General features: G+C 40.8%; 5 protein-coding genes across 9 annotated transcripts in view; 1 reads left to right on the top strand and 4 right to left on the bottom strand.

The window, feature by feature from the left end:
* The window catches only part of LOC135334204 (uncharacterized), a gene marked incomplete in the record, with an annotated part of 688,739 nt that overhangs the window by 213,413 nt on the left and 449,815 nt on the right, over positions 1-25,511 (bottom strand).
* On the bottom strand, positions 1,376-10,817 carry LOC135337388 (stress-activated protein kinase JNK-like). The gene is given in 13 exon segments (XM_064533326.1): positions 1,376-1,616; positions 2,236-2,299; positions 2,767-2,891; positions 3,240-3,345; positions 3,630-3,706; positions 5,565-5,693; positions 5,728-5,774; positions 5,925-6,001; positions 6,306-6,414; positions 7,551-7,609; positions 7,918-8,047; positions 8,375-8,515; positions 10,647-10,817. Coding segments are annotated over 12 exon segments (1,074 nt in total). The 5' UTR covers positions 8,482-8,515; positions 10,647-10,817; the 3' UTR covers positions 1,376-1,572.
* LOC135336381 (uncharacterized) lies at positions 10,877-16,424 on the top strand. The gene is made up of 7 exons (XM_064532146.1): positions 10,877-11,028; positions 11,202-11,383; positions 11,959-12,267; positions 12,530-12,634; positions 13,314-13,701; positions 14,283-14,455; positions 16,179-16,424. Exons 2-7 carry the CDS (start codon positions 11,252-11,254, stop codon positions 16,284-16,286), a joined length of 1,215 nt encoding a protein of 404 aa, XP_064388216.1. The 5' UTR covers positions 10,877-11,028; positions 11,202-11,251; the 3' UTR covers positions 16,287-16,424.
* Positions 17,010-21,293, bottom strand: LOC135336810 (protein fem-1 homolog A-like). 5 transcript variants are annotated; one of them, XM_064532706.1, is made up of 7 exons: positions 21,142-21,293; positions 20,736-21,071; positions 19,844-20,041; positions 19,194-19,408; positions 18,723-18,905; positions 18,006-18,121; positions 17,010-17,238 (listed from the first exon to the last, which is right to left on the bottom strand). In XM_064532706.1, exons 1-4 carry the CDS (start codon positions 21,143-21,145, stop codon positions 19,230-19,232), a joined length of 717 nt encoding a protein of 238 aa, XP_064388776.1. In that variant the 5' UTR covers positions 21,146-21,293; the 3' UTR covers positions 17,010-17,238; positions 18,006-18,121; positions 18,723-18,905; positions 19,194-19,229. The 5 variants fall into 5 exon arrangements, with proteins under 5 accessions (XP_064388776.1, XP_064388768.1, XP_064388784.1 ...); XM_064532698.1 differs by adding an exon at positions 18,563-18,600 and having other exon boundaries at positions 20,736-21,231; XM_064532714.1 differs by having other exon boundaries at positions 19,194-19,488; positions 20,736-21,235.
* Positions 23,033-24,334, bottom strand: LOC135336567 (uncharacterized). The gene has a single exon (XM_064532425.1). The coding sequence runs from the start codon at positions 24,240-24,242 to the stop codon at positions 23,235-23,237; it is 1,008 nt and encodes a 335-aa protein (XP_064388495.1). The 5' UTR covers positions 24,243-24,334; the 3' UTR covers positions 23,033-23,234.

The following is a 25,511-nucleotide window of genomic DNA, read 5'->3' as shown; positions in this document are numbered from 1 at the left end:
TGTACAGGTCATATTACTTCGTGCAAAATACACTTGCATTTCTAACTTTAAACACTGTTTTCTGCAAAAATCGCAATCGAAAGAAACACGTAGCATGTCCATTCAATTTTGCATGAAACACAATCAACAATGCATGATGTCATTTACCTTCACTGTCGTTGAGTACTTTCAGCAAGTCACAGTGAAGTTCCCCACTATCTTTGAAAGTACGAATGAAGTCATCGTATCGACCGGGGTGATGCTGTATCATCTTCTTCACAGCAGAATAGAGTCTTCTTGCTTTAGCAGTTTTGGTCTTGTTTAACTCATTTGTCTCTTCAAAATCAGTATCAGATATCAAGCGTTTGGCATGAAGTGAGAGAGCCAGTCCTTTGGGATCTGTTGAAATGGCTGCAACAATCTTTTCTCCGTGACTAACCACTATACTATATTCTGTAAAAACAAAATCTGCTGATCATTGGTCGTAATTTTAATTGTGCCCAGTTGTGTACTGTATATAACTATAAAATACAGACCATCCGGCCCGTCGTGTATTCATTGACTTTTGGAGTGGCCTTATAAAGAGGGGGGGAAGCACCTTGGAACAAGCAAATGTGCCTCAATCTATACCCGCATATGTTTACAACGTTAAATATGCAAACATCTACATGTACCTCCATCTCACAATACTTACCGAGACCCTCGGTCATCATCAGTTTGATTCGTCAGGTGTTTTTTTTAACACTAGAGAGCCTGGAATAAATAGGAATATATGAGTCTATGCCTTGGTTGCATGGCTACACAGTATACACAGTTTGGTATCTACATAATTATACAAAATGAAAGCTCACTAAGTACTCACAAAGAAAGAAGCTTGGATTCAGACACAATTCCTCAAGAGATCTAGAGTCCTCACAAATCAGCAATATGACACAATTAATGTCTCATGCATGGAACCCTTAATTACTTTTATAACCGTGCATAGATTACATAAGACTGTTGGGGTAGAAACCCAGGTACTTTCCCAGGGATCTACCCTATCTATTCACACGCTGCAGATGAATACCAAAATTGATTTAATTGCAGCAAATACCGTATAGCGCGAAATTTTCGAGGCACTTATATTTCGTGGATTAGCCTCTAAAAGCCATTTCGCTGCACAATATTCGCAGAATGACTGCTTACCGGAAGCCACGCCTTTAAATATTTGCACGATAGCAGGTAATTCTAATTAAAGAACAATTTTCGTAGACTTAATTTTCGTGTAGAATTCTAACCCACGAAATCCACGAAAATTAAGCCCCTCGAAAATTTCGCGCTATACGGTATACTTTCAGTTGATATCTGATACACAAACCATGCATGTCATTGGCTATTATTAGAAACTGATTAGGTCTTCAAGCATTGTACTAATGATTCAAGCATTACACAGGCACAATTCAATAAAGAGGTAGCCACAAAACTAAAAATAACATTATGCAGTTATACGTACGTACACTACATGTATATTGTATACAGAACAGAGAAATTAGATCAGTCTAAAACACGACACAGTGCACAGATATAATTGACAGTGTCCCTATATAGTGTTACTTAGCGTGTAGGCGTGTAGCCCGTCACTTCTGTGTATATACGATCTGGGAATGAAAAACATGAAAAACAAGTATCACACAATGACATGACATGAAATTTGTACAAGCATGCACTAACATGGGAGGGGGGGGATTCAAATACAAAAGGGGGAATTCTCACTGTACATGTAATGAATGACTTCATTGCAACTCTAACGACAAAAGCAATGTGTTAAGTTGCTAGGAATGGCCAAAGTTAGTACAAAGAGGTAAATCTGTCCTAACACCTAACACCACAACTAGTGTTGCGTACCTGATGACAAAGGCTACTACTGACTGTACTGTACACCTAAAGACAATACCAGAGTGTCACACACACAGGGGGAGATTTAGGTAACTAGTTGTTTGACTGACTATATGCAATCCTCTACATGTAGTCTCAAATTAACTTGTTGCCTTGTGTACTGGGTATTGTAATAGCAGGTAAAGGTATCATCTCAAATTCACTTACAATGTAAAACCACCTAAACAGACAACAATTTCCCAGGGAGGCATGCCCCTGTGTTCTCCTTGCCAGCGACACACTCTGTATCCTTTACCTGCCTCTACTTCACAATCCAGTATGACACCCGAATACTAACAACTTACAACACAAATAAAGCGCAACTGTCTAATGTACACGTACCTTTCCATAGGTCCAATGGGATGCTCTGTTCGTCCAGTTTATGGTCGTACTTCGAGGGGGGCGGCTATGTGTGTGTGTGTGTGGGGTGTACACGTTAAAGTGTGTGGCCTGGGTAGGTAGGTGTTTTGGGATGGGATGGTTACATGTAGTTTTACACTATAATAGTGCTGTCTGTAATGAAGAGGTGGTCTGCTAACATACATGTAGACTTTGAACCCACTGAGTACAGGGTGACCACAATAGACAGGTTTCACTGCACAGTCTAACAACCTAAAAAGTCCGACCATAGAAGTACATGTACAACACTTTTCACGTGAGGTGAAATGCAAACCTTGATAATAGAGAACATGCATTAACCTACTGCAGTTGGGAATCATAATCGTACACGCTTTTGATCTACCGTATAGCGGGTATATTCCGAGGGTAGGTATAAACTTCGCATTATTACGCTCCTTATACACACATTTTTATTCCATTTTTTTACCTACACCTAGTGACACGCATGCTATAATCACAACACTTCCAACTCACTGCATGGACTTCGGTGGGGTCATACCAGATGTTGACATAGGGATGGGCGAGTGCCTGCTCCACGGTGATCCGGTTCTGAGGGTCGATCTGAAGCATCTTCATCAGCAGGTCTCGAGCATGTTTGGCTGCACGGAGGAGGGGCAGGAAAGTAATGTATAAATGAACACAGTACAAAAGATAGAAATAACATCCGTTTTCTCAGCAAGTGTTGCCTATTCATTACAGTCACAGCTTGTTCGCCCAAGGTGGAGGGTGACATACAATTCTATGTTAGTTTCTAATACAAGCATATACAGTACACCTTGGTCATCCTATAAGCAGGCCACCCAGCCAGGTTAAGGCGCCCAAAGTCTCTGTAGCATTTGTTTGGACCTGTGTTAGCACTTATTACAGCCACTGTTGGTGTGCCCAAGGGTGACCACTACATGTATAACAGGTTGCTACATTACCACCGTACAACCAAAATCATTCACTTTTGATTTTGTCCTCAGGTGTGTCGCTAGGAAACACATCTTCCGGGAACAGATCCACCCACGTTTTCCCAGCGTGTTTGGGCTGAGACTCACAGTACATTCTCACCTGCACAGGAGGGGTCGAGGTAAACACGTGAATGGATTTAGCAGTTCTTATACAGGGAACCTCTAAATACATTCATGTTACCACACACAATAAGTTTGTTGATTCGTCAAATTCTGTGGGTATAAACTAAATACATCGATATCAGTAGCTTGCAAAAATGGGTTTACAACTTGAAGTGGCTTGGCTACCCTATAAAACACTCTATAACACAGTCAGATTAATGGGCCCCGAAGTCTTCATAACATGTGTTGGACTTGTGTACATACCACTATCGTAAAACTCACAGAAGGTGTTAGCTGTTTGAAGAAGACTTGTGGAGGTGTGCCCAGCACTTGAGTCACCTTGTTCCACTGGTCTATGTCTGAGAAGCATCGTCAAGGTCACCATAGCAGCAATAGCAAATAGTATAAAAATGAAGGCAGAGAAGTACGTACTTGATTAACAGAGGATGAATTTAAATGAAAGCACCGCGGACCGCAGGTGCTGATGCCTTGGTGGAGGTGCCAAAGCTACATAAAGCTACTAATAGCTTTTATACACACATTATAATTATCATGATGAACATTTTTGTTTTGCTGCATGCAAGTGGAATCCAGAATCACAGGGAAACTCAAAGAGAGTGGGTAATGATCGAATGATTGTTGTTAAAAACGATTGATGCCAAAAGTTCAAGTCTAAAATTAATGGCTGCATTAGCAGAGCCTTTGCAGCTCTCTTCTAACTCTTGCAGCGACCAATGGCTAGCGTTCTAGTGCAGAGCTAACTACTAAGTAGAGTAGCAACACTCCATAGACAAATTTTTCTACGCACTATTTTGCAAGTCCACGAATGAAAACATGACTAGAAGCCTCTTACTTGCACTTCATTGATCCTCGAGCAACTGTAGCAGTCTGTCCACACACACACACACACACACACACACACACACACACACACCCACACACACACACACACACACACACACACACACACAACACACACACACACACACACACAACACACACACACACACACACACACACACACACACACACACACACACACACACACTACCGTATACCTTGCTTGCGCATGCGCACCGAGGCATAATGAAAGAGCCTTATAAAAACACATCTCAGTGCTGTATGCAACAGTTATCTTCTATGCACATACCAGTAAGGCTTAGTGAATGAGTGTTGCAAGCGTGCGCTTGCTAATGCCTCTCGCCATGTTTTTGCTTTCGCTCAAAAGTATTAGAGTGTTATAGAAGAGGTAAATAATTTGCAATGTGCTTTGATTGTTTCACAAGAAAGGGGTGTTCACAGTTAATAGTGTATACTGATCGTTTTAAAATAATGGCCTGTAGCCAAACAGTGGAAGCAAACCTTTGTCAAAGGCATAATTATAGTCAGTAGTCCAGTACAATTCAATCACAGAATTAAATCAACGATACTGAAGCAACTGCATGTTATTTAAATGGCCTGTAGCCAAACAGTGAGAGCTAGCTAGCAAACCTCTGTCAAAGGCACAGACTAAGAGAGAATTTAAGCACAGACAGTAGTATATAGCACAGACAGTATAGTATATAAACAAGCAGAAAGTGTGTATCTATCTATAATTATTAATACTGAGAAGAAAAGACTTGTGTACATGTATCTATTGTTACCAGACTTGTGTACATGTATCTATTGTTATCTAGTCTATATGGTATCATTTGTTTTGTGGCTTACCGGTATACCAGGATCTCAAGAAAAAGAAGTTGATTCTGCCACTGGATTCTCTAACATGTGGGGATGAGCGCACATGCGCATTGCATCCACTAATAATTAAAGGGTGTATATCCAAAGAGATCAAGTTCACAATGGCTACTATAGCTAGCTGTTTTAACAGATCTTTTCTGACTCTAGTAGCTAACGAAAAGCTAGCGCTTTAGTGCAAGGCTAACTCATGTGTTGAATAGAAAGTTTGTGCGAACAGATGATGCTATGAAAGATTCTGAAGGGACTGCAACAGCCGTCAATGTGAGTCAAACTAGCCATAACTCGAGAAAGAAGTTTTAGTTTGCTAATCCACGAATCAAAATCCAAGAGAACGTGGCTAGAAGCCTATAGAAGCTGTTAGTTTTCGTCGCATTGCAACCGTTGAGCAGTTACAGCTGGAATACACACACAAATATTGGGCAATGGTATATATCCTATAAAGTAACAAAGACATTACAATAGACAAGAATAAGTGGATACAGTCTTTTCCTGGTAGTAGGATGTCTCCCCTCACCATTTCGGCAAATATACAGCCCACCGACCAGATGTCCACTGTGTGCGTGGTGTGTGTGTGTGTGTGTGTGTGTGTGTGTGGAGGGAGGGAAGGGGGTGTGGGAGAGTGTGGGGTTGCTTCTGTTTCAATAGCTGTTTACTGTTCTTAATAGATAGTTGAACATAATTATACGCACACTCACACAACTGTGTGTTCTAGAACACTAAACAGCCCTTGTTGGATATCTTGGATGAAAGGAAACTTAATGCCCAAAAGAGGAACTAATACCAGTTGCATTTAACCACTGACATGAGCACCACCTTCTACTGCTGGTGCACTGTACACACGCACACACACACAGTATCATTATAATAGTCTAGCGGTATCCACTTACTCTGTGAATGATCCCGGCTGAATGTAAGTGCTGCAGAATACAAACAACACGATTAAATATGCTGATTTACAAACACACACTGATCACATGCAGTAACACTGTAGGGAACGAACCAATACCTGCAACCTTGAAGTTAATCATTAGATATGAAATATAAATTATTAGCTACTGTACTCAAGAGTCAACCGTTGTTACTCCTCACCATGCGTATTAGCATGTATCCCTTCATTAAAGGCCTATTTGGTACAAGCTAGGATACACATTAAAGGCATACACTGTTACAACACACATGTCTGATTAAGGTACTGTAATGTTCCCCCCCCCCCCGGCACACCTTCATCCCGCAGAGCAGCTGGTAGAGGAGGTACGACATTCTGTCGTGGTCCAACTCTATACCGATCACCCGACACAAGTTAGCGTCCATCAGCTCCATCACTATGTACCTGTGTGTGTGTTTGGGAGAGTGTGTGTGTGTGTGTGTGTGTGTGTGTGTGTGTGTGTGTGTGTGTGTGTGTGTGTGTGTGTGTAGGTGGGTCATAGTAGGAGAGAAATTCAGAGAGAGACACGGATTTAGATGTATTATTTGCACACGTACCCTCGTACAGAAAGTCCAATACAATTATATATATTTATATGAGGGTATAGCAAAACATAACGTAGCAAAAAATATAAAGCTCCATGCTGTAAAATAAAACTGTAGAGCTCTACTGAAAGAGCAAGCTTCTGTTTACGAAGTGTGTTGATGTGTAGGATTTCATTGTGTACAGTTGTGACGACGATGAGTGATTGTCTACTAGTACAACAATAACATAACGAATCACAGCATGATTATCAGTAAAGTGAAACCTGTCTATAGCGGTAAACTGGAGCAAACTAACAGTGGCTGTAATAAAGAGGTGGTCTGCTAAACAAATGCTATGCACGGAGACTCTGGAGTCCATTAACTTGACTGCATTATTATTATAGAGGGTGACATAGAGTGACCACAATAGACAGGAATCAATGTAGCGTGACTATTACTATGGTGGTACAGTGAAAGTCAACAGTTGCTGTTGAAAGACAACACAGCTAGCTTTCAGAGTAAACAGAAAAGCTGAAAGAGAGCCACAAGAATAACACTGGACTGGAATAATTCCCACCAATTCCAGCCAAAAATGAATGACCTTATGGTCCGGCAAGGAATTTGAATGGTACAATGGCTTGGATTTGAACTGTACATGTATACAAGAACAAGCTTGTAATAAATTTGAATTGTACAAGAGCTTGTAAAAGATTTGAATTGTACAAGAGCTTGTAGATTGAGATTTGAAAATGTACAAGCTTGTAATAATTATGTATTTGTATTGTACAAGAGCTTCTACAGTAACCTTGTATTGTACAGAGCTTAGGAGGACAAAATTACAGTGCTAAAAAAAGTTTAACAGCTATACGGAAAACGCCAATAATTTATTATTATGCAAACAGACACTTATCGGCTTCCCTAAGGAATACTTTATAGTTGTTAGGTAACAATGCACTGCCAGTAACGAGAGTACAAGTGCACCCATTATTATAATAATTACTACAATTGTTCACTCACACATCTTGAAACTCATCCAGGGACTTGGCTGGAGTGAAGAGATTCTTGAGACCAATAATCTGATGGATGGAAAGGTCACGTCAAATACCAATGTCCCAACAAATTTACATTCGGTGTCACAAAGTACATGATTGTACTAAGTTAATTAAGTGCATGTATTGTACATAACATAATTAGCTCTACATTGCTACCTTCAAGAATGCATGAGAAATTCAATTTTTGAAATGCTTATTTCAGCATCAAAGGTAATGGCATCCCCAACAACATACCTATAGTACTTGGCAAGTCTACAGGATAACTAAATTATGGGGGCCACCCGCTACAGGTGAAGTAAATCAGTGAGAGTTAATTAGAGGGGCGCACTCACGTTCTTGTGGTTGACCATCTTCATAAGTCGGAGCTCTCTGAACGCTCTCTTAGCGTACGTCTCGTTCTGGAAAGGCTTCACGAGTTTCTTGATGGCAACCTTCTCATTTGCCACAGTGTCAAATGCCGAGCTGTGGGGGTGCGGGTATTATAGAGCGACATCATCATATCTATATCTATTTGATATATCACATTACATGCACACACGTACAGCTTTGTCCTCTCTAGAATTGTAACTTGCTCCACTACATATGTTACTAGTTTCGATAGTAGTGTGTATAATTATAATGCATTCTCTATAACGACCAATAGCAAGCAGCAATTAAAATTTTCCACCACCCTCACACCACACAACGCCCCCACACACCTTTCACACTCACTACACACACACCTTTCACACTCACTACACACACACACACCTGTCACACTCACCACACAACGCCCCCACACACACTCACCACACAACGCCCTGAGCCCCACTCCCGATATTAGTGAGTTCCTTGTATCTCTTGAGCACCGTGAAGACGGTGTCCCCCACCCTCTTTGAATAGTAGTCACCTGACATAACTGTAGTTAGCGAGTGTCGTTACTGAGAGGTGCTGTAAGGGAGGAGAGAGAGTGGAGTAATCAAGAGTTATTTTAAAGTCATAGTGGGTGGGCGGATGATTTTTGACCTGCTTAGAATGTCACCCACTTGGAGCAATTAACGTACCTATCACATGTCAATCATCCTCTTAAAACATTGGAACCCACGATTTCCCCCTAAACAAACCCTGGGGGTTGGTTGTTAGGGGAGTGCAGTGAGTCATAATAATTATTATGATCTATAACAGTCAGTGAGACCTGACTCCTAGTGGTCACCCCTAGCTAGGGAGGGGGCAGACCAGGCTGTAATAATAATAATTATACAGAGGGGGTGGCCTGTTAGGACAGGTCCAAACACACGCTATGGAAACTTTGGGGCCAATTAACATGGCTGTATTATAGAGGGTGGCCTGCTAGGACAGGTCCAAACACATCTATGGAGACTTTGGGGGCAATTAACCTGCATGGTTTGATTACATGTACATGTATAGAGAGTGGCCTGCTTATACTAGGGTGACCATAATAGACATGCAGGTTAATTGTATTGAGAATACTAACCAGATTAATGAAGCAAAATTCTAAATAAATATAACTGTTGGAAACCTGTCACACGAGTTTTTGTTTACAGATTACAATTGCGAACAGGATGCACAATGTAGGAAAACCAAGTCATGTACACATATGCTACCAATCAACACAATGCAAATGTGGTAGGTATGGGGATTTCAGTAATACGAGAAATCTATATATAGACAAATTACCCATTACATAATGCATAACAGAAGCCATACAAGGTGTCCAACTGGTATTTAGCTGCCAATTAGCCGGTCTAATGAGTCGTCAGCTTGTAAACGACAACCCTGCTGTATTATAAATATGTACCCTACCAGTTCACAGCTGATTAATGCAAATCAACACCTTGTGAAAACAGCAGATAAAGTGTGTTTGTGCTAACAACATTCATATACAACACACACACACAAGTCGTGTATATTATACAGATTGAGGTTCTGCATTTTATATAGATAGATATGAGCTCCACTGTTTCCTACAAGACCTTCAGCACTTGAATCACTATCAAGACAACTAGCTAGTGCTTCCGGACAGTCAGGGGATCATTGCAACAACTTGAAGAAATAAAAAAGCAACAACAAAGTTATTTCGTGGTACTGACTACTACAGTGAGACCTGCAAGTTTATAGCAGTTACTCTTGGGAGGATACGTAATAAAGAGGTGGCCTGCTAACACTTACACGAGTCAAAGTGCATGCTATGGGCTATGGAGACCCCATTTAACCTGGCTGTATTATAGAGGGTGACCTGCTTAGAGGAGGGGGACCACAGCAGACAGTAAGAGAATTAACCAATTAAAATATCTGGTAACTCTAATAGCTATACCATACCTTCAGGAGACAGGTCGACCGCATTGGTGCACGTAATGCTAACCAGACATTTATAAATGCACCCACACTTTCTAAGAATCACACAATATTTTAGGTAATCCACAGATAAATTAGACCATGCAAAAACCACCAGGGCTTAACAGCACACTTACGTAAGCTGATCTATTCAAAAACAGGACTGTCAAATTAATGCCTATAATATTATTACTGTTATACTGAATGTGTGTTTATGCACGAAATTACATCGCACCTAATTAACAATTGTTACATACATGCAGTTAATAATGCAACTAGGCAGTAAAACAAACACTGTAATGGTATTATTGATATCACCATCTCCCTTGAGGCTTTATGAATTGATGTTGAAACAGAAAGTGTTCAATGGGACAGTTGACACTTTCTACACCTAGTGAATGTATAGACTGTTTATCAAACGAAGCCTGCAACATCCCAGCATCACAAACATGAGGAAATTGTCCAGCTAGCTAGATACGTACATGCATACTTGGTATAAATAATGTATAAAAAGAGTCGATAAAAATTAAACTACCAGTAATTATTACCGGAACTATCAATTTATATGCGCTATGCTTCGGCCACTCACTAAATTATTCGTTAATAAGCAAATGGAGATACTGTAATACAGGAGACAGTATACAAGCATTCATGATCTGAGCTTGTATAAATGTACATTATATGTACAAGATTATTAATTTCATTGACATGACAGCTGCTTTCTTACCTAGCAATTTTGGAACTGTTCAGGTTTTTTATGATCTTGTGAGTTCCAGATCTCGTCTCTGTACTGAGCAGACGGCTGGAAGCAAGGCTTTATACTGCGGAGAAAAGAGTGATCGAACTGTGGAGTTCTAGTACTTTGGAGCTTCCCTAGGTGGTTGTGATGTCACGTCCAGCACGTGTAGACAATTAGACCAGCTACGCCCACCTTGAGGCTTGTCAGGTACAAGCTACGCCCACTTTGTTTGTCAACAGAGATCCACCCACTTCACTAGAAAGTCACACACTGTGTATAAAGTCATCGTGTGTACAGTCATCGCTTCCTGTGAGCAGGTGCACGGTGGGGGCCAACAAAGAGATACGTTTGAGCTGTAGCTGGATAAAGAGTAAGGAGACTCAGAGTATAGTATTGCTTACTTCAGCTGTACTGCATGTACTGTCAATGACTCATGATTGTGCTGTATTGTGCTGTATTGTCTAGCTAAAATTAACAAGCATTGTAGTACTATTATGTGACAAGGTTATACTAAGCACTTACTCTCTGGCTCTGAAAATACAGCTTGAGGTTGATTTTCTCGTTGATCCTTTGAGCTGAGGGCGCTGTGATAAATGAATGTTGAAGGAGCAGATGCCAGTCAGCTACTGGCAATGCTAGAAAAGGTAACAAAAACAAGTGAACTGTTTCAAAGAAAGAATGCTGAGCAAGAGAAGATAAACGACCGACTTAGATTGGAAAATGTGGTGAGTGGATATGATTGGTGATAATTATCACTACAACTATATCTCTTAGGAATTTCACAACAGTCGAGCTACAATTACTTAGTTGTATATCGACCAATCTAGTGGTAATTAATAACGTTACACAGTTACACAATGGACGTCCTGGGAGCCAAGGTTACGAAGTAACAGCATTATCCATACCAAGCACCTACCCTATATCTATAATATATAGTATACTGATGCTGTGCAGGCATGCACAGGTAGTGTCACACTGGTATTACAAGTAAACATGTCTCTGTGCCGACAGCCTAACAGTATATCCGTACACTATAAATTAATGACTCATCAATTAGAATACATACAGTGAAGCGTGCATGTCTATTGTGGTCACCCTCCAGTCAGGATGGTAGGCTCCAAGGTCTTCATAGCGTGTGTTTGAGCAGGCAACCCCCCCTCATACAGTCAGGTCTCCATAGGGTGTATTATTTTGAGCTGGTAACCCGTGGTGACCCCTATAGACAAGTTTCACTCTGGAGTCTTTACTCAGTACAATAACTGGCTCTAATTGTTCACACGTGTAATGTTGTTTGTTTCAGCAACTCCATCAAACTGTTGAGGATCTAACAGATGAAGTACACACTCTCAAAGAACAACTTTCAGAACAAGGAAAACAAAACGAACAGTTCTTAACAAAACAAGAAACGTTTCATTCAAGCAGAGATGATATTGCCACCTCTAATCCCGTTGAAGAAGTGAAGACACTGCGGAAAGTTAAGAAACAACTAGAGAAGCAGTTAAACGCTTCACAAAGCACTACTCTGAATTTTCAGGCATCTTTCCAAGCAGAGTTTGACCTACGGGCACAGATTGAACAAAAACTAGAGGAACTGAGGGAAAGATACGAGGTAGGATTAATATTCACAGCAGCATGAACTACCAAATCTTCAAATTGTCAACCTTATAATCTTGTTATTTAACCCTACGTATAGTGTATATGACATTGTATATATACTTTCTATATAATTATATAGTGGATATAATACTGTATAATTATTAACGTCTGTAAACTACTTGCTGTGCCAGTATGTCAACTCACTTCTTAATATGAAATCCGTGTAGTAAACATAATTATACTTTGTACATCATAACATGTGTATCTCCATTCAGCGCATGATATCGGAGAGTGACCAGCTCCGACTGATCCTCAAAGCCCACAACATCACAGCACCCTCCCCCCCAGGTCTCCGGAGCATGCCGGGCTCTAGGAAGAAGGTACATGACTCTCTCTCTTTCTCTAATACTCAACAGTTATTTAATAACCGGCCGCGGGACCTATAGTTGCGACCCGAATACATGCAGTGGTTTCCCCTGCATGGGCAGACCACTGCCAGTGGGTGTACCTCCCTCCTACGCAGTGGCTGTAATAGAGAGATGGCCTGCTAACATGTTGAAACACATGCTATGGCAAACTTTGGAGCTTACTTAATTTGAGTGTGGTTTGTTTATAGGGTGTATGCACCACAGGTTTCACTACTAAAGGCCATCAATCAACTTCAGGCAACAGGTCTAGCTCATGCAACATATTTTGTAACATACACGAGGCAATTTGTTGCTCATACAACAGTTATAGGCAATGAATTGCCTGGAAGTTGCCTAGTGTACGTGTGTGTATAGTGGTCTTAAAGGAACGCTGTTTGTAGTTGACAGCTAGTATATAGTGGTAAGGTGACCTCACAACCAGGTGTTGCATTACTGTAAAGTGCATGATCTTTGTTGATTGTTTATTCCCAATGCAAAGCATTCTAACCTTGCACGCCTGTTCCTAGATAAACACTTGCATACAAATAATCATAGTACACAACTTTCACTTCTCATTATCAGGAAACATCCATTCGAAAAGTCATAAATAAATGTTTTTATCCGGCCGTTATACGCTTTCTTGTTTCTACAGAAACATGCTCCCAAGTCTCGACCGTTGACCATGTACTCTGACCTCTCTGATTACAATGGTTCCGTAACCCATAGCAGCAAACGGACAGCAAAAACTAAGAGCTCGCACGTAAAGAAGGCTCCAAGCCTTGGATCACTACTGGACGGCAAAATTAGTTCTCAGCCTATTCCTAAAAAGTTAACTATTGATGGAGAAAGTGGCGCTACAGTTATGGCTGAAACTGCACAAGTTGAAGTAGTCAAGGAAATGCCTCGAAGTAACAAAGGTGCATCTTCAAAAGAAACCACACAACAGCCTCAAGAAGTGGGTACGAGCAAAAACGAACTGGAACCGGAGTCTCAGAATCAGAATGATGTCTCAACAAAGCAGCCACAGAATGGAGAAAAAGGTGACTCTTGAGCACATAAACTACTGTATATAAACAAAACATAATGGTTGCTATAAGCTGCTCCATTGGATTGCATCATGGTAAGAAACTTTAACTCCAATTGTAGGCCTTGCACAGAGGTGGCCTTTGCTGAGGGACTTCATGCATGTGCATGCACAAACTGTTTATTTGTGACAGGAGTTAATTCCTGGTGTTTGAGTAGCAGTTAATTGTCAGTTAAATTGATGCACGTATACTTGTGGACTGAAGGGTATAATTGTGTACAGTGCAACCTGTTTGTTGTGGTACGGCACTCCATCAGCATGCAGGTCATCCTATAATAATCAATACTTATAGCATGATGTGTTTACCTGAGTTTTCGGCCACCTCTCTATCGAGTTACAGCTAGCCACTGTTTGTCTGCCACCGCTATACAAGTTTCACTGCATTAAAACTGTAATTAGCATCTTTGACCCTCATACCCATGATCTCTGTATATGTAGTGTCATGGCTGCACTGCTTTATAAGGGACAGGGTCACCCCATATTCTAGTGATTTTGTGATTGGTAACCTGTGCTTTAATACTTCACTGTATTCTGCAGTTGATGAGCTCCTCCCACCAGGTGCGTGCTATCGGACAGACACGCTCATGTGGAACGCTAAAGGATTCCTCTCAAGGACAGAGAAACTAGCCGACAGTGGGGATGGTGGAGATAAGATAGAAGGAGAGAATATCTCCGGAAAGAAGACAGTAAAGAATGAAAGAGATGAAAATGTGAGTTGTGGTAGTAATATAATTGATGGTCCCTTGTCATTATAGTAACCACAATTTGTATATGCTACTATACACGTCAACACGTATCACTATGCTTACGTGTAAGTATATACCTAGTAGAACTCCTCCTTAAGGGCATCCCTGAAGAAAGGCCAGCGATACAAATTAGAACGTCCCAAATCAGTGAATATTAATTAAGAATAGCCACACCTTATTAGAGTAACGGCCAAGCTTGTTCTTAGATGTGTATGTTATGGTTCAATTATAATTATATGGGTGTTTTGGTCAAATTAATTCTAGTGGACTTTCGTCAATCTTAATTGGGGCCGTGCAGTTTGACCATTGCAAGGTGGCTGCAATTCAGAACGTGGCCATTATTACTACCGTACCCTCGCGAAAAAAAACCCATCTTGAATAAACGCCCATCCCCTCTTTTGCCTCGAAGTTCTTGCACGAGGGTATTTTCACTCGATTATAAGCCCATCATCCAGCTACTATTACTATCACGTGTCCAGAACTGACGTCATACTTGTGGTGAAATTTTTGCATAGTGGTAGCTTTTAGAAAAGCTAGCTGGTTAGTGACAGAGTTAGTTATTCAGTCTCTTTGCTAGCTACATGTAGAACAGTCATGAGTTTCTCTATGTGATTTCGCTTGCCCTCAAAGATGTAGATGCAGGGAACAACTAGCCCTTTCCCACGGATCTCGGAATGATGTCGATCCCCGGTGACTTTGCAGGTTATCTTACTGTTCCTTCTGTGGAGAAAGTACCAGAATGTACTGGATAGCTCTCTAGGAACATGACCGATGACTTGTCCACCTTTCCATGCTGCTACAGAATGGACATCAAAAACATTTCCATGGTCAGCAGTAACTTCGAGGTTCTCATTGATGTGTGCTGAAGAAGTAGAACTGTCGGAGGATGAACCAGAAAGCAATGATGTCGACAAGATTGATCCGTTTTCAGAGGATGAAAGTGACACTGACTGACTACAATAATTATTTTGCCTAAACCCAAACTTTATATAATATTAGCTTCATTGAGCTTCATTGTATTGTGTTAGCATTATCATAATTATTAATGGTATCATATATAGACTGAACAAAAACGATGTGTATGGTAACTGCTATCAATGAAAAATGAACAAAATGTTTTTTTGCTGAGTTTGCAAAAATTAATTCGAGGTTAAGCCGCGTTATTTCGAGGTTAAGGCGCGGTGGGCGTATATTCGAGTGAAAATTCGCCGTTCGCGAATAAACGCCCAGTCCCCTAAAAGGCCCAAAGTTGTTGCAGAAAAGGGTGGGCGTATTTTCGCGACGGTACGGTAATGGCTAATTTACGATCGCGCACTCAAATCCAGTAGCAGTTTTTGTCTCGAGGATAATGAATCAGTAATGCATGCTCACTGTACGTAATCAACATTTTCATTTGCCAAACCACACCCAAAATGTCATATATATATATATAGCTGGCCGTTTAAGGCTGTCAGAACTGACCAGTTTAATTACACGGAATAGCGAGGTAACACATTTTAGGGCGAGTTTTGCACTGTGTTGATCTAGCTAGCAATCCGTGCCAAACGAAGTTAAATTAAGTTGACCATAAATCAGAGAGCCTCATTATATAGCGATAGTCGACTGTACTATTATTGTACTGATGTGCACGCTAACTGTACTGGTATTTGTCCTCTTCATTAACAGCCGTCACTCTTTTTTTCTACAGGAACTAAAAGAGATGATGTCCTCAGTCTCAGTGAAGCAGTTGGAAAGTGCTAAAGCGTTTTTAGAAGCCAGCCAGCGTCGTTCACCAGAATGCCCTGAAAATGTATGAGGCTAGGAACAGTACTGCTCATAGAACATTCATCAATTAATTTTTTTTATTTTGTACACATTTTTATTCAGGCAGCTGCTAGGATACAGGTATACGTAAATGTACCATTGTTTTCACATCACTTGTTCCATCATTGTGTGTCCATTGCACGCATGTGTTATATAGGTATAAGCTTTCCTTAAGACTGCATTATGCAGGCATAGCGTAGCTAGGAAAGAGGAATAAGGATATAATTATGTGAAATGATACCCTATATTTATTGGTATTATTATTATAAGCACTCACAAGTTTACAAATGTTTTATTGCCAATATCAATCATCCGCCAGTTGAGAGTCTAACTAAAACACATCCACACTTGCTGTCTACAAAAAATGTGGTGCTATACTAAAAGATTCGTCTCCCAATGACAATGAAAATGACTCACCTAAACATCCACTAGAGAAAAGTGAAGAGAAAGCTAATGAAATAGACAACCAGATACCCAATCACATACATTACAGATAAGGTGGCCATATGGCCCGTATACTTAGAGTCTACTGTAGCTGCCGAGGTACACTGAGGGTGTACCGCATTTTTCATGAAAACAAAAGATTTGGCCAGAAAGCTGTCATTAATCTACAAAATGTACAATAATTACTTGAGAGGCCTTTCGAGTTGTTTTTTGGACATTTCTAATTCATTGTGACCTATAGGCCAGGCATGCATAATATCAAAAGGTGCACTTGTTTTCAATCAACCACATGCAGCATTAATAATTATGACATGAAGACCTAGCTACCATAAAACAAGTTTGCCACTCTCCTCAAGATCTTTAACAACGTCAGTTCTATTAATGCTCGGTGATTTCAGAGCCTCCAATAGTGCGGACATTTTAGGGTTATTCTTTAACCATTCTGTTAACACAGCTGTAAAGCAATCTTCGCACACTCCCCGGTTGGTTTTTTCGATGGCCTGCAGAGAGTATATAATTACGATGATAGCAATTAAGCGATCATTCATCTCATACAAATACACACAGTTCTTTGTAAAAATTGCAATTCTCCCCTTTGCATGGTTTCAATACTTATACTGCAGTAGAACCTCGATTATCCGGACACCTTAGTTTCAGAAGCAGACCAGATAACTAAATATGCCGGATAATCGAATGGATAAACGTACGTGGTTTATCCATTCGACATTCGATCCACCCACGTTATTGATAAACAGCAGTGGAAATTTAGTGCATGTATGTGAGCGCCTGCATGCACTTGCGCATTAATTAGCTAGGGACACGCCCATTTTCAGAGAATGACCAAGCCAGATAATCGAGATTCCGGATAATAAAGGGCCAGATAATCGAGGTACTCATACACACACAAACAAAATCCTAATATACTTAATTGTGACAAATCAATAATTATTTCCCAACATAGTGATGAATTGGATCCCGTATAATATTACGAAGGTATAAACCTTCGCGGAAATACCATTAAATGTTCATCCTTTATGCATGCGATTTTAACTTCATAGCTAGGTCATGCTTAATCAGCGAAAACTGCGAAAAGTTATACCTTGAAAAGTACCCACTACTACGGTACAGATGTGGCCCAAATAGCAGTCAATCTGGGACCAGGTGGCAACATGCAATAAAGAGCATGCCAACATGTTTTCTATAAGTAGAACTTGGGCTGGTTGTATATTAGAAGGTGACCACAATTGACAAGTTCTGCCTTTAGTACCTTACAAGTTCCGTCAGTTAATCCCAGCTCTATCCCCAGATGGTACCACTTTGGCCTCAACTCCCAAAGTGCATTCTTCAAAACTCTCAAGTGGCTACTGCGATCCACAGGGTCACCTGAAATATTATTGGTATACATGCATGCAGTATTATTATAGTGTGTATTAATTGCTATTGCGATCAAGATATAAGACAATACGATTGAAATAAAAAGCTTGATTATGCGAGTCTGCTTTTGCGAATGAGCTGAATCATCAGAAAATTGGACGCTTTGTGATATAGCTTTTGCGATCAGGCAAAAATGGTGATGTCATACACAAGCATCACACATGTCTTGCATGGTAATCTTATTTTTTGACTTATTACAAATGTTTTATGCTCGCAAACATTGTAGCAGACGTTGTAATCATTTGCAAAATGTTACAAGTCCATATAATTATCTTTTCAAGCAGTACGTACTAATTATGGTGGAGGTCTTAGGAGCCACCCTAAATGAGGAAAGGTCAGCCGAGCAGGTACCAAATGAACAGTGTCAAACAGTGGCTAAATTATACAGACCTGATTGCATGCCTTCAGAGATCGAGAGAGAGACCCAACTACACATGCATGTGTAATGAAAACATGCGTCCACAGCAAAAAATTAACTCCATGTAAACAACAGCCTCACAACCTTGTACCTCTAAGGTCACTGGTGTGTACTGTATTTGAATACACTCACCAACTAAATCATTCAAGAGGTCCCGCTTACCCCAGTAGCACGCTCCCTTCATTAACCACGCCATCTCCTCCTCAGTGGCGGTGCCGTTGCGCTGGATTAGATAGCGAGCCACATCCAGACAGTCTTCATGAATGTACAGGTTGGTGGTGTCCAGTGGAGAATGTCCTGAATCGTTTCTCAGACCTGTGTCAAATGTCAAACAGCGGATAAATTACAGTTGTGACTGAATGCCTTCAATCACAGAAAGAGAGAGAGAGACTCAACTACATAATCATGCATAGTAGCTTCAAATATGAAATTGATTATGAATAATGAAATGAAGCCGCTAAAACAGTATTGAATACACACACAATTGCCACAAAATGTCAGTGCCTGAGTCCAAAATAATATGTCAACACATGTGACGAGTGATGTCATGCATGGTACTGCTAATTAAATTGTTTTTTAACCTACGTACGTGTACAATCTCACCGTTGGGGTCGATGCCGTGTTGTTCAACCAGTTCTTTCACGACATCCAGCTTGCCAACTGAGCATGCCTTGTACAATAACTTGACTTTGTCCTCCTCACCACCGCAACCACACTTATCAGGTACAGAGCGACATCCACACAGCCTCTATAGGAGAAGATATTGAGAGAGTCCAGTACTGCCTTCAGTGGAGACCGCCCTTCCATGCTATACACTCCTAGGTTGGGGAAGTACACTAACTGTCATCGACGTGATTTTAGTCAACATAGTTGAGAGTCGTGATGATAGAATTTCTTTCTATAGTAGTACAAGAGAATTATCGAAAAGGAATACACATGCACACGCACCACCAACACTTGTGTTAGGCTATGCATGCGAAAACAAAAATGCGAGGAGATCTAACTGCATTCTACAATACTTGTTGTGCAGCATCAGATAAGTATACAGTGAAAGTGATGGCCACACGCAGTCTAAGGAAAAGACAACTGCTATATATAAAATTAATGCCAGGCAACCAGTCCCAAATGAACAGTTTGTGCACAAAATGTATTATGGCTTTAACCTTGTTCCCATAAATTATTGTGTCCCTTATATAAAGAGGTTCAACTGTACAAATTGTTGAAAGCTATAGAACTGATAAAATATAATTCACTATTTGGATCCAGGTTGTGTTCCTCGACGATCGTCTTCACCACGTCCAGTCTTCCCCATGCACACCCTCCATAGAGCACCTTCACTTTAGTAGCTTCGTCAATCTGGCTGCCAGTGTCGGTCAGCAAGAACAGAGCAATGTTGAGATTACCGTCTCCAACTCGCACAAAGTTAGCAGCCATTTCAACATCCTTAGCGTCTGACATTAGATGCAAGTACACACATGAATTATGCCGTAGGAATATGAGAATATGTATTACAGTAGAACCTCCATTATCCGGTCCTCCATTATCCGGAACCTCGATTTATCCGGCTTGGTAATTTTCTTTTTAATAATTCAGAAAATGGGCGTTACTATGGAGACAAGCCTGCTTATCTGCAGACAACCATGTGTCACTGCTATTTATCAATAAAGTGGGTGGATCAAGGCGTGGTTTATCTATTCGATTATCTGACATATTCAGTTATCCGGCCTGCCTCTGGAACCAAGGTGTCCGGATAATTGAGGTTGTACTGTATAATTATACAAAATGCCTTATGGTGCTATACAACACAGCATGCATGCTGTCTATATCGAGATCAATGTTATAAGATAGCTACACAATATATACAATACGGGATCCACATTAGGCCACACAAACTTGATCACTTGTTTCGCGGGCATATTTTCCCAAAAATCGAGGAGGGGAGGAGGCTTTTGGGGGGGGGGGCAAAACTTCCGACCACACCTTGGCCATACCTCCTTACATGTCAGGTAAAAGTACATACAAAATCAAGATCTTGGCAGTAAACGCATATTTATAGCTAGCTCTGATTTTATATCAAGCAGGCCTGAGAAACAAGTCATTAAGTTTGTGTGACCTTAATTAATAAAAGTGTATAGATATACTCACCAACTGTGTAGTGACTGCCAGCCAAGTATTGCACAATCTCATAATGACCTTCGATAATGGCGTACTGAAAAGGTGTAAAATATACACCAATCCTCTTTGTATTAGCCCTGCCTTTCACAAGGGCACGGACAATCTCGATATTACCATCTCTACAAGCAGTATGCAGTGGAGGATTGCGGCCTTCTTCTGTGGACACGTCCACTTTATGTGTCGTCCAATCTTTGCTCCAGTAGCATTCATGGTTTGGATCAGCGCCTCGCTTCAATAGAGACTCCACGGCACCCAAATCTTGGGTAGACACTGCACTCCATAGCTGGTCAGCGATTTCGTCGGTTACTGCAAACACCAGTTTTATTATTAAAGCGCAGAGAGATGAAATGTAGAGGCCCATACTGATAGAACTTACTCATCTCTTTAAATAGGGTAGTGCACGAATCGAGTATGCATGGATATGGCCGGCCAACACCACGTACCTGAAGACTTGGAAGAGATCATTCTATGAATAATCTGCATTCAAGACACTCTGGCCAGTGCCTTGGTTATAGGCCGCCACAGGAAACTCCATGGGAGGAGTTCGAGTTCGAGGGCGCCTGGAATCGAGGCTAGTGCAATAATAATGTGGGCTATGCTAACCCTCTGTCATACCTTGTACCTCCTCTGATCTGATACAGGAAAGACTCAGTGGGGAGTTCATAGTATAATAAGAACATAATAAATATGTATGGTGTTTAGATCTAGCACGACTTAATAGACTCGATTCCAGGCTGCACTGAAGATGGTATGAGTAATTCTCATGCGTTGATGCATGGTCCATTTCACAATTTCTTAGAAACTAGACTGCATGTGTATATGTACGTGAACACTTAAACATACCCCACTCATCCATTATAGACTCAAAAACTGACTCCCACAAGTGCAGACTAATGGTCCAATTGTTCACTGACCACAGTGATGGTCTAACTGACTCCCACAAGTGCACGACTAATGGTCCAATGGTTCACTGACCACAGTTATGGTCTAACTGACTCTGACAAGTGCACGACAGTGAGGAGGTTTGTTGCTTGTTCTGACCACTACCACAACAACCCTATACACCACTCTGTGGATAACGTTGTCACGGGTATATATATACATACAAATGGCACAGGGAAGTCGTATCATTTTTCGGTTGATTATGCACTGTACACAAGTCGCTCGCTCGCCCCAGACCCATGCATGCTCCTAGTAATCTTGATTTTATAATCCACATGCATGCTGAAAATAAAGAGTCGGTGCGGTGGTACAGGAAAAACAAATGTTCTGGACATCACATAATTGACCCTGTCTAGTATACAAATAACATATAGATGTTGGCCTATAGGTGTGCTGCATAATTTTAATGCGTTGATGCCTGCATGCATGGTCCATGCATTAATTCCACTAAAACTAGACTGTGGCCGTTCAATCCGGCAACACTCCAAAAGAAGCTCTGTGATTGCAGAAATCCATGGCAAAATTAATGACCTATAGAGACAGAAGCCACGGCAGGTATGCACATGTGAACACTTAATTAAACACATACACCCCACTCACCCATTTATGAAAACCATAATTATGCAGTTTAAAATGTCCATCATAATTACTCATAAGGTCAATTACTTGGAACTACCCATTAAGACTCCCACAAGTGCATGCATGATTAACGATGCAAACTGCAGTTATGGGGTACAATAACATGCACCTAAGGTTATACACATACCTGCCTGCATGTGCACAAAGATTGCAGCCATGCAGGTATTCTATACTTAATTAACAGAGTTGGTGTGAACAGGAAGGAACTCTTATGTATGCAATACTTGGAACTCATACTTGATGATAGGAAGCTACAGGCTTACTCTAGAAACACACACGAACGCGGTTAGGTTTAATCCGGATTCCAACCCGGATTAAAGGCCTCGTGTAAACGGGGCTATAGTCTACTTGAGCTTGCATGGATTTATCACAATTTGCACCTGAATATATTATAGTTATATGCATGGCAGTGTAACTATAGTTCCAACATGCATGCATCTGTTGTACATGTCATCACTATAAATTATAATAGAACGACTATCGATAACCCACTGCATGCATTGCATTCACTTAGCAATAATACATTCAATGAGGCACTGATGTACGTATATATACATACATGCTGTTAATGATTATTGTATTATAATGGTAAGCTTAAGTATAATATTATTGCTTCAAGCATTTTAAGCTGCACGATGTGAACGAACTCCCCAGCATACCTATATATAGGTCCTTGGTGACTATGGTAATTAAAATAATAGTCATAGTCACGTTAAAATTATAACATTCCACACATTAACAGAGTCATGCATGCACTTCAATTTTCATTCTTTCACCCATAATATACAGTCATTACTGATTACAATTATTCAAAGAAGTCAAACTACAATTCTGGACTAGACTCTAGAGCTAATAAGTTTTTCGCAGCAAGAAAGTATGTATAGTTCATTAACAAGTGTACGGTTCATCACAACTAAACCTTGTAGGGAATGCGCAACCCCAAGCTGTCATCCCGTTCTTTCTACAGCATTCGTCATGTCCCAAGCAGCCCTGATGCACACAACAGTCTCCACAAACAAGGTACCAGCAGTGGCAGCTGTAACCACACATTCCATTACAGTAATCGTTCTTGCCTGTGGGGCATGAATCTTGACTCTTACAACAAGCCCCGTTACTGACGGCTGGGTTCGTGGAGCATCTCATCTCGCCAGTTTTTAGTTTGCAATCGTCAGGATCAATGGCAACATAACTATAAGGGTTTACATATTTATTAATTGTTTTCAAAATACCCGAAAACCATTGTTCCTTTCCTAACTGAGCTTCTCTCAGGGAAGAAAATCGCATGATCATCGCCATAAGAGGCAGGGCAGGCGGGTTATCCCTGCCATTTATTCCCCGGTTACCAATCGCTGCGACCGCTGCTCGCATTAGTGGTATCTCCTGTCCAACCAGCATCTCTTGAAATGCTGCAACTCTGCTAGCATTAGCTCCATGGGAATCGAACAACGGAATATACTTTGAGTCGAATTTGCCTTGACTAAAAATACGGTCAATTCCTTGCGAAAAAACCTCAGGAACACGATATTCCAATCTTTTGGGATGTTCGTGTTCATTTTGGATGGAGACAAACCTTTGACCCATAATGTTAAGAAGCGTGGCCTTTTGATTCGGAAGATGGTGGTAGGCAACTAATACTTCGCCATTCAACTTTTGAATCTTGACACGTTCAATGTCTTCATTTACTTCAGTCTCGATATGCACTCCCTCTTCAACCGTTTCAGCAGAGGCAAAATTGAACCTGGCTTTCTGATAAAAGGTAGCCTGCAGTTTGGTTGAATCGAGAGTCTGGATTGTGACTCTTCCAGTATTCCTTGCACCCGGAAACATTGGTAGTTCTCTTTTCGAGTGAACCACTGATACCAACAGTGCAAAAGCAAGCAAAGAAATTGCTCTCATCTTTGTTCTTTGGCTGAGAGCTTAGCTGGATGAGTGGATCTAGGATTTTAGTTCTCAATGCGGATTAAATAGCAACTCGTACTCTAGACAACAAGTAGTACCACCCACTCATCGTACTTTTATGGGATATCCGAAACTGCATTCTCAACACCGCGCATGCGCATAACTCACATAAGCGACTCGCGGATGGCTGATGCTGAATTGGTGGTTGGTGAGAGTTTCTCTTCATAAGAAGAGCTAGATACTAAGATCAAGTTGACAAATTTGTCCAGTTATCTATATGAAAAGAGCTACGAGACTCTAGAACATTAGAGATGGCAATGAACGAGTTACAAAGCGTGTGGAAGGTGCCAACCATGCTTTTATTTAGTACAATCCATTTTGCTTGTGTTTTGGGAAGTATGAGAAACTGTGCAGAGATGCAAACAAAGGTTTATCGTAATTTCTATTATAAATGCCTCCTATGAATCGTATAACTCCGTCAAAAGCAGGAATCAAGCTTGAGCTGAGTGTTGACGGAGAGAGCCTCGTTAGTAACAGATGTATCTAAAGATCATAACCATGGCGTTGATATTAAAGGTACCATCATGACTAGACTGGCGGCGACTGGCAAACTGCCTATCAGTCACTCGTCTCAGCGGAAGTGTAATAGATCGTATGACACTACCAAACATAAATATCATTATAGATAATGTGGTTAAATTTTGCTATGAGATTCAGCTACTATGGAATGCACTGAATCCCCTGAAGTGTAAGTGCGGTTACAATTACAGGGCTAATATGACGTTGAGCAATCTGATAGGCTGCAATGCTCGTTGCAGCTGAGACGAGTGACTGATAGGCAGTTTGCCAGTCCCTCGCGCTACGCACGCGAGGGGCTGTCGCCGCCAGTCTACATCATGACGTTCTTTAATAATTAATGACGTCATTACTTAGCTGCATGTATTGCTATGATTGTATAGACACAGTTGTGAGCTGGTATATTTGAATGGTCTATAGTTGAAACATGACATAGATTTACAGTATATATAGACTCTGGCTCTCTAAAGTGCAGCCACCCAATATACCGGCCATTAATTTGGTTTGGCACAGATTGCATGCTGGCTATAATTTGTTTACTGCACAAAAGTCGCCAAGAATGTGGCTGTTATAATAATTATATAGACGATCGCTATAATTATATTCCGTCAAGAGTTCATTATAGGAAGAGTACTTAGTATATATATATAGCTGCCCCAAACTTTAATGTACATTATTACGGCCAGATAT

This window comes from Halichondria panicea, chromosome 1, assembly GCF_963675165.1.
Source record: "Halichondria panicea chromosome 1, odHalPani1.1, whole genome shotgun sequence".
Classification (NCBI taxonomy): domain Eukaryota; kingdom Metazoa; phylum Porifera; class Demospongiae; order Suberitida; family Halichondriidae; genus Halichondria; species Halichondria panicea.
The sequence above is the reverse complement of the archived record's forward strand: the minus strand, read 5'-3'. Positions and strand labels throughout refer to the sequence as shown.

Excerpts from the sequence above, each read along its gene's own strand:
- LOC135336381 (XM_064532146.1), top strand. The coding sequence starts at position 11,252 with ATGAATGTTGAAGGAGCAGATGCCAGTCAGCTACTGGCAATGCTAGAA. Across the intron at positions 12,268-12,529 it reads AACTGAGGGAAAGATACGAG|CGCATGATATCGGAGAGTGA; the intron begins GTAGGATTAATA and ends ATCTCCATTCAG. Across the intron at positions 12,635-13,313 it reads TGCCGGGCTCTAGGAAGAAG|AAACATGCTCCCAAGTCTCG; the intron begins GTACATGACTCT and ends TTGTTTCTACAG.
- LOC135336810 (XM_064532698.1), bottom strand. The coding sequence starts at position 21,126 with ATGGGCCTCTACATTTCATCTCTCTGCGCTTTAATAATAAAACTGGTG. Across the intron at positions 20,042-20,735 it reads TGGCAGTCACTACACAGTTG|ACGCTAAGGATGTTGAAATG; the intron begins GTGAGTATATCT and ends ATCTAATGTCAG. Across the intron at positions 19,409-19,843 it reads ACACAACCTGGATCCAAATA|GAGTGTATAGCATGGAAGGG; the intron begins GTGAATTATATT and ends TCCCCAACCTAG.
- LOC135336567 (XM_064532425.1), bottom strand. The coding sequence starts at position 24,242 with ATGAGAGCAATTTCTTTGCTTGCTTTTGCACTGTTGGTATCAGTGGTT.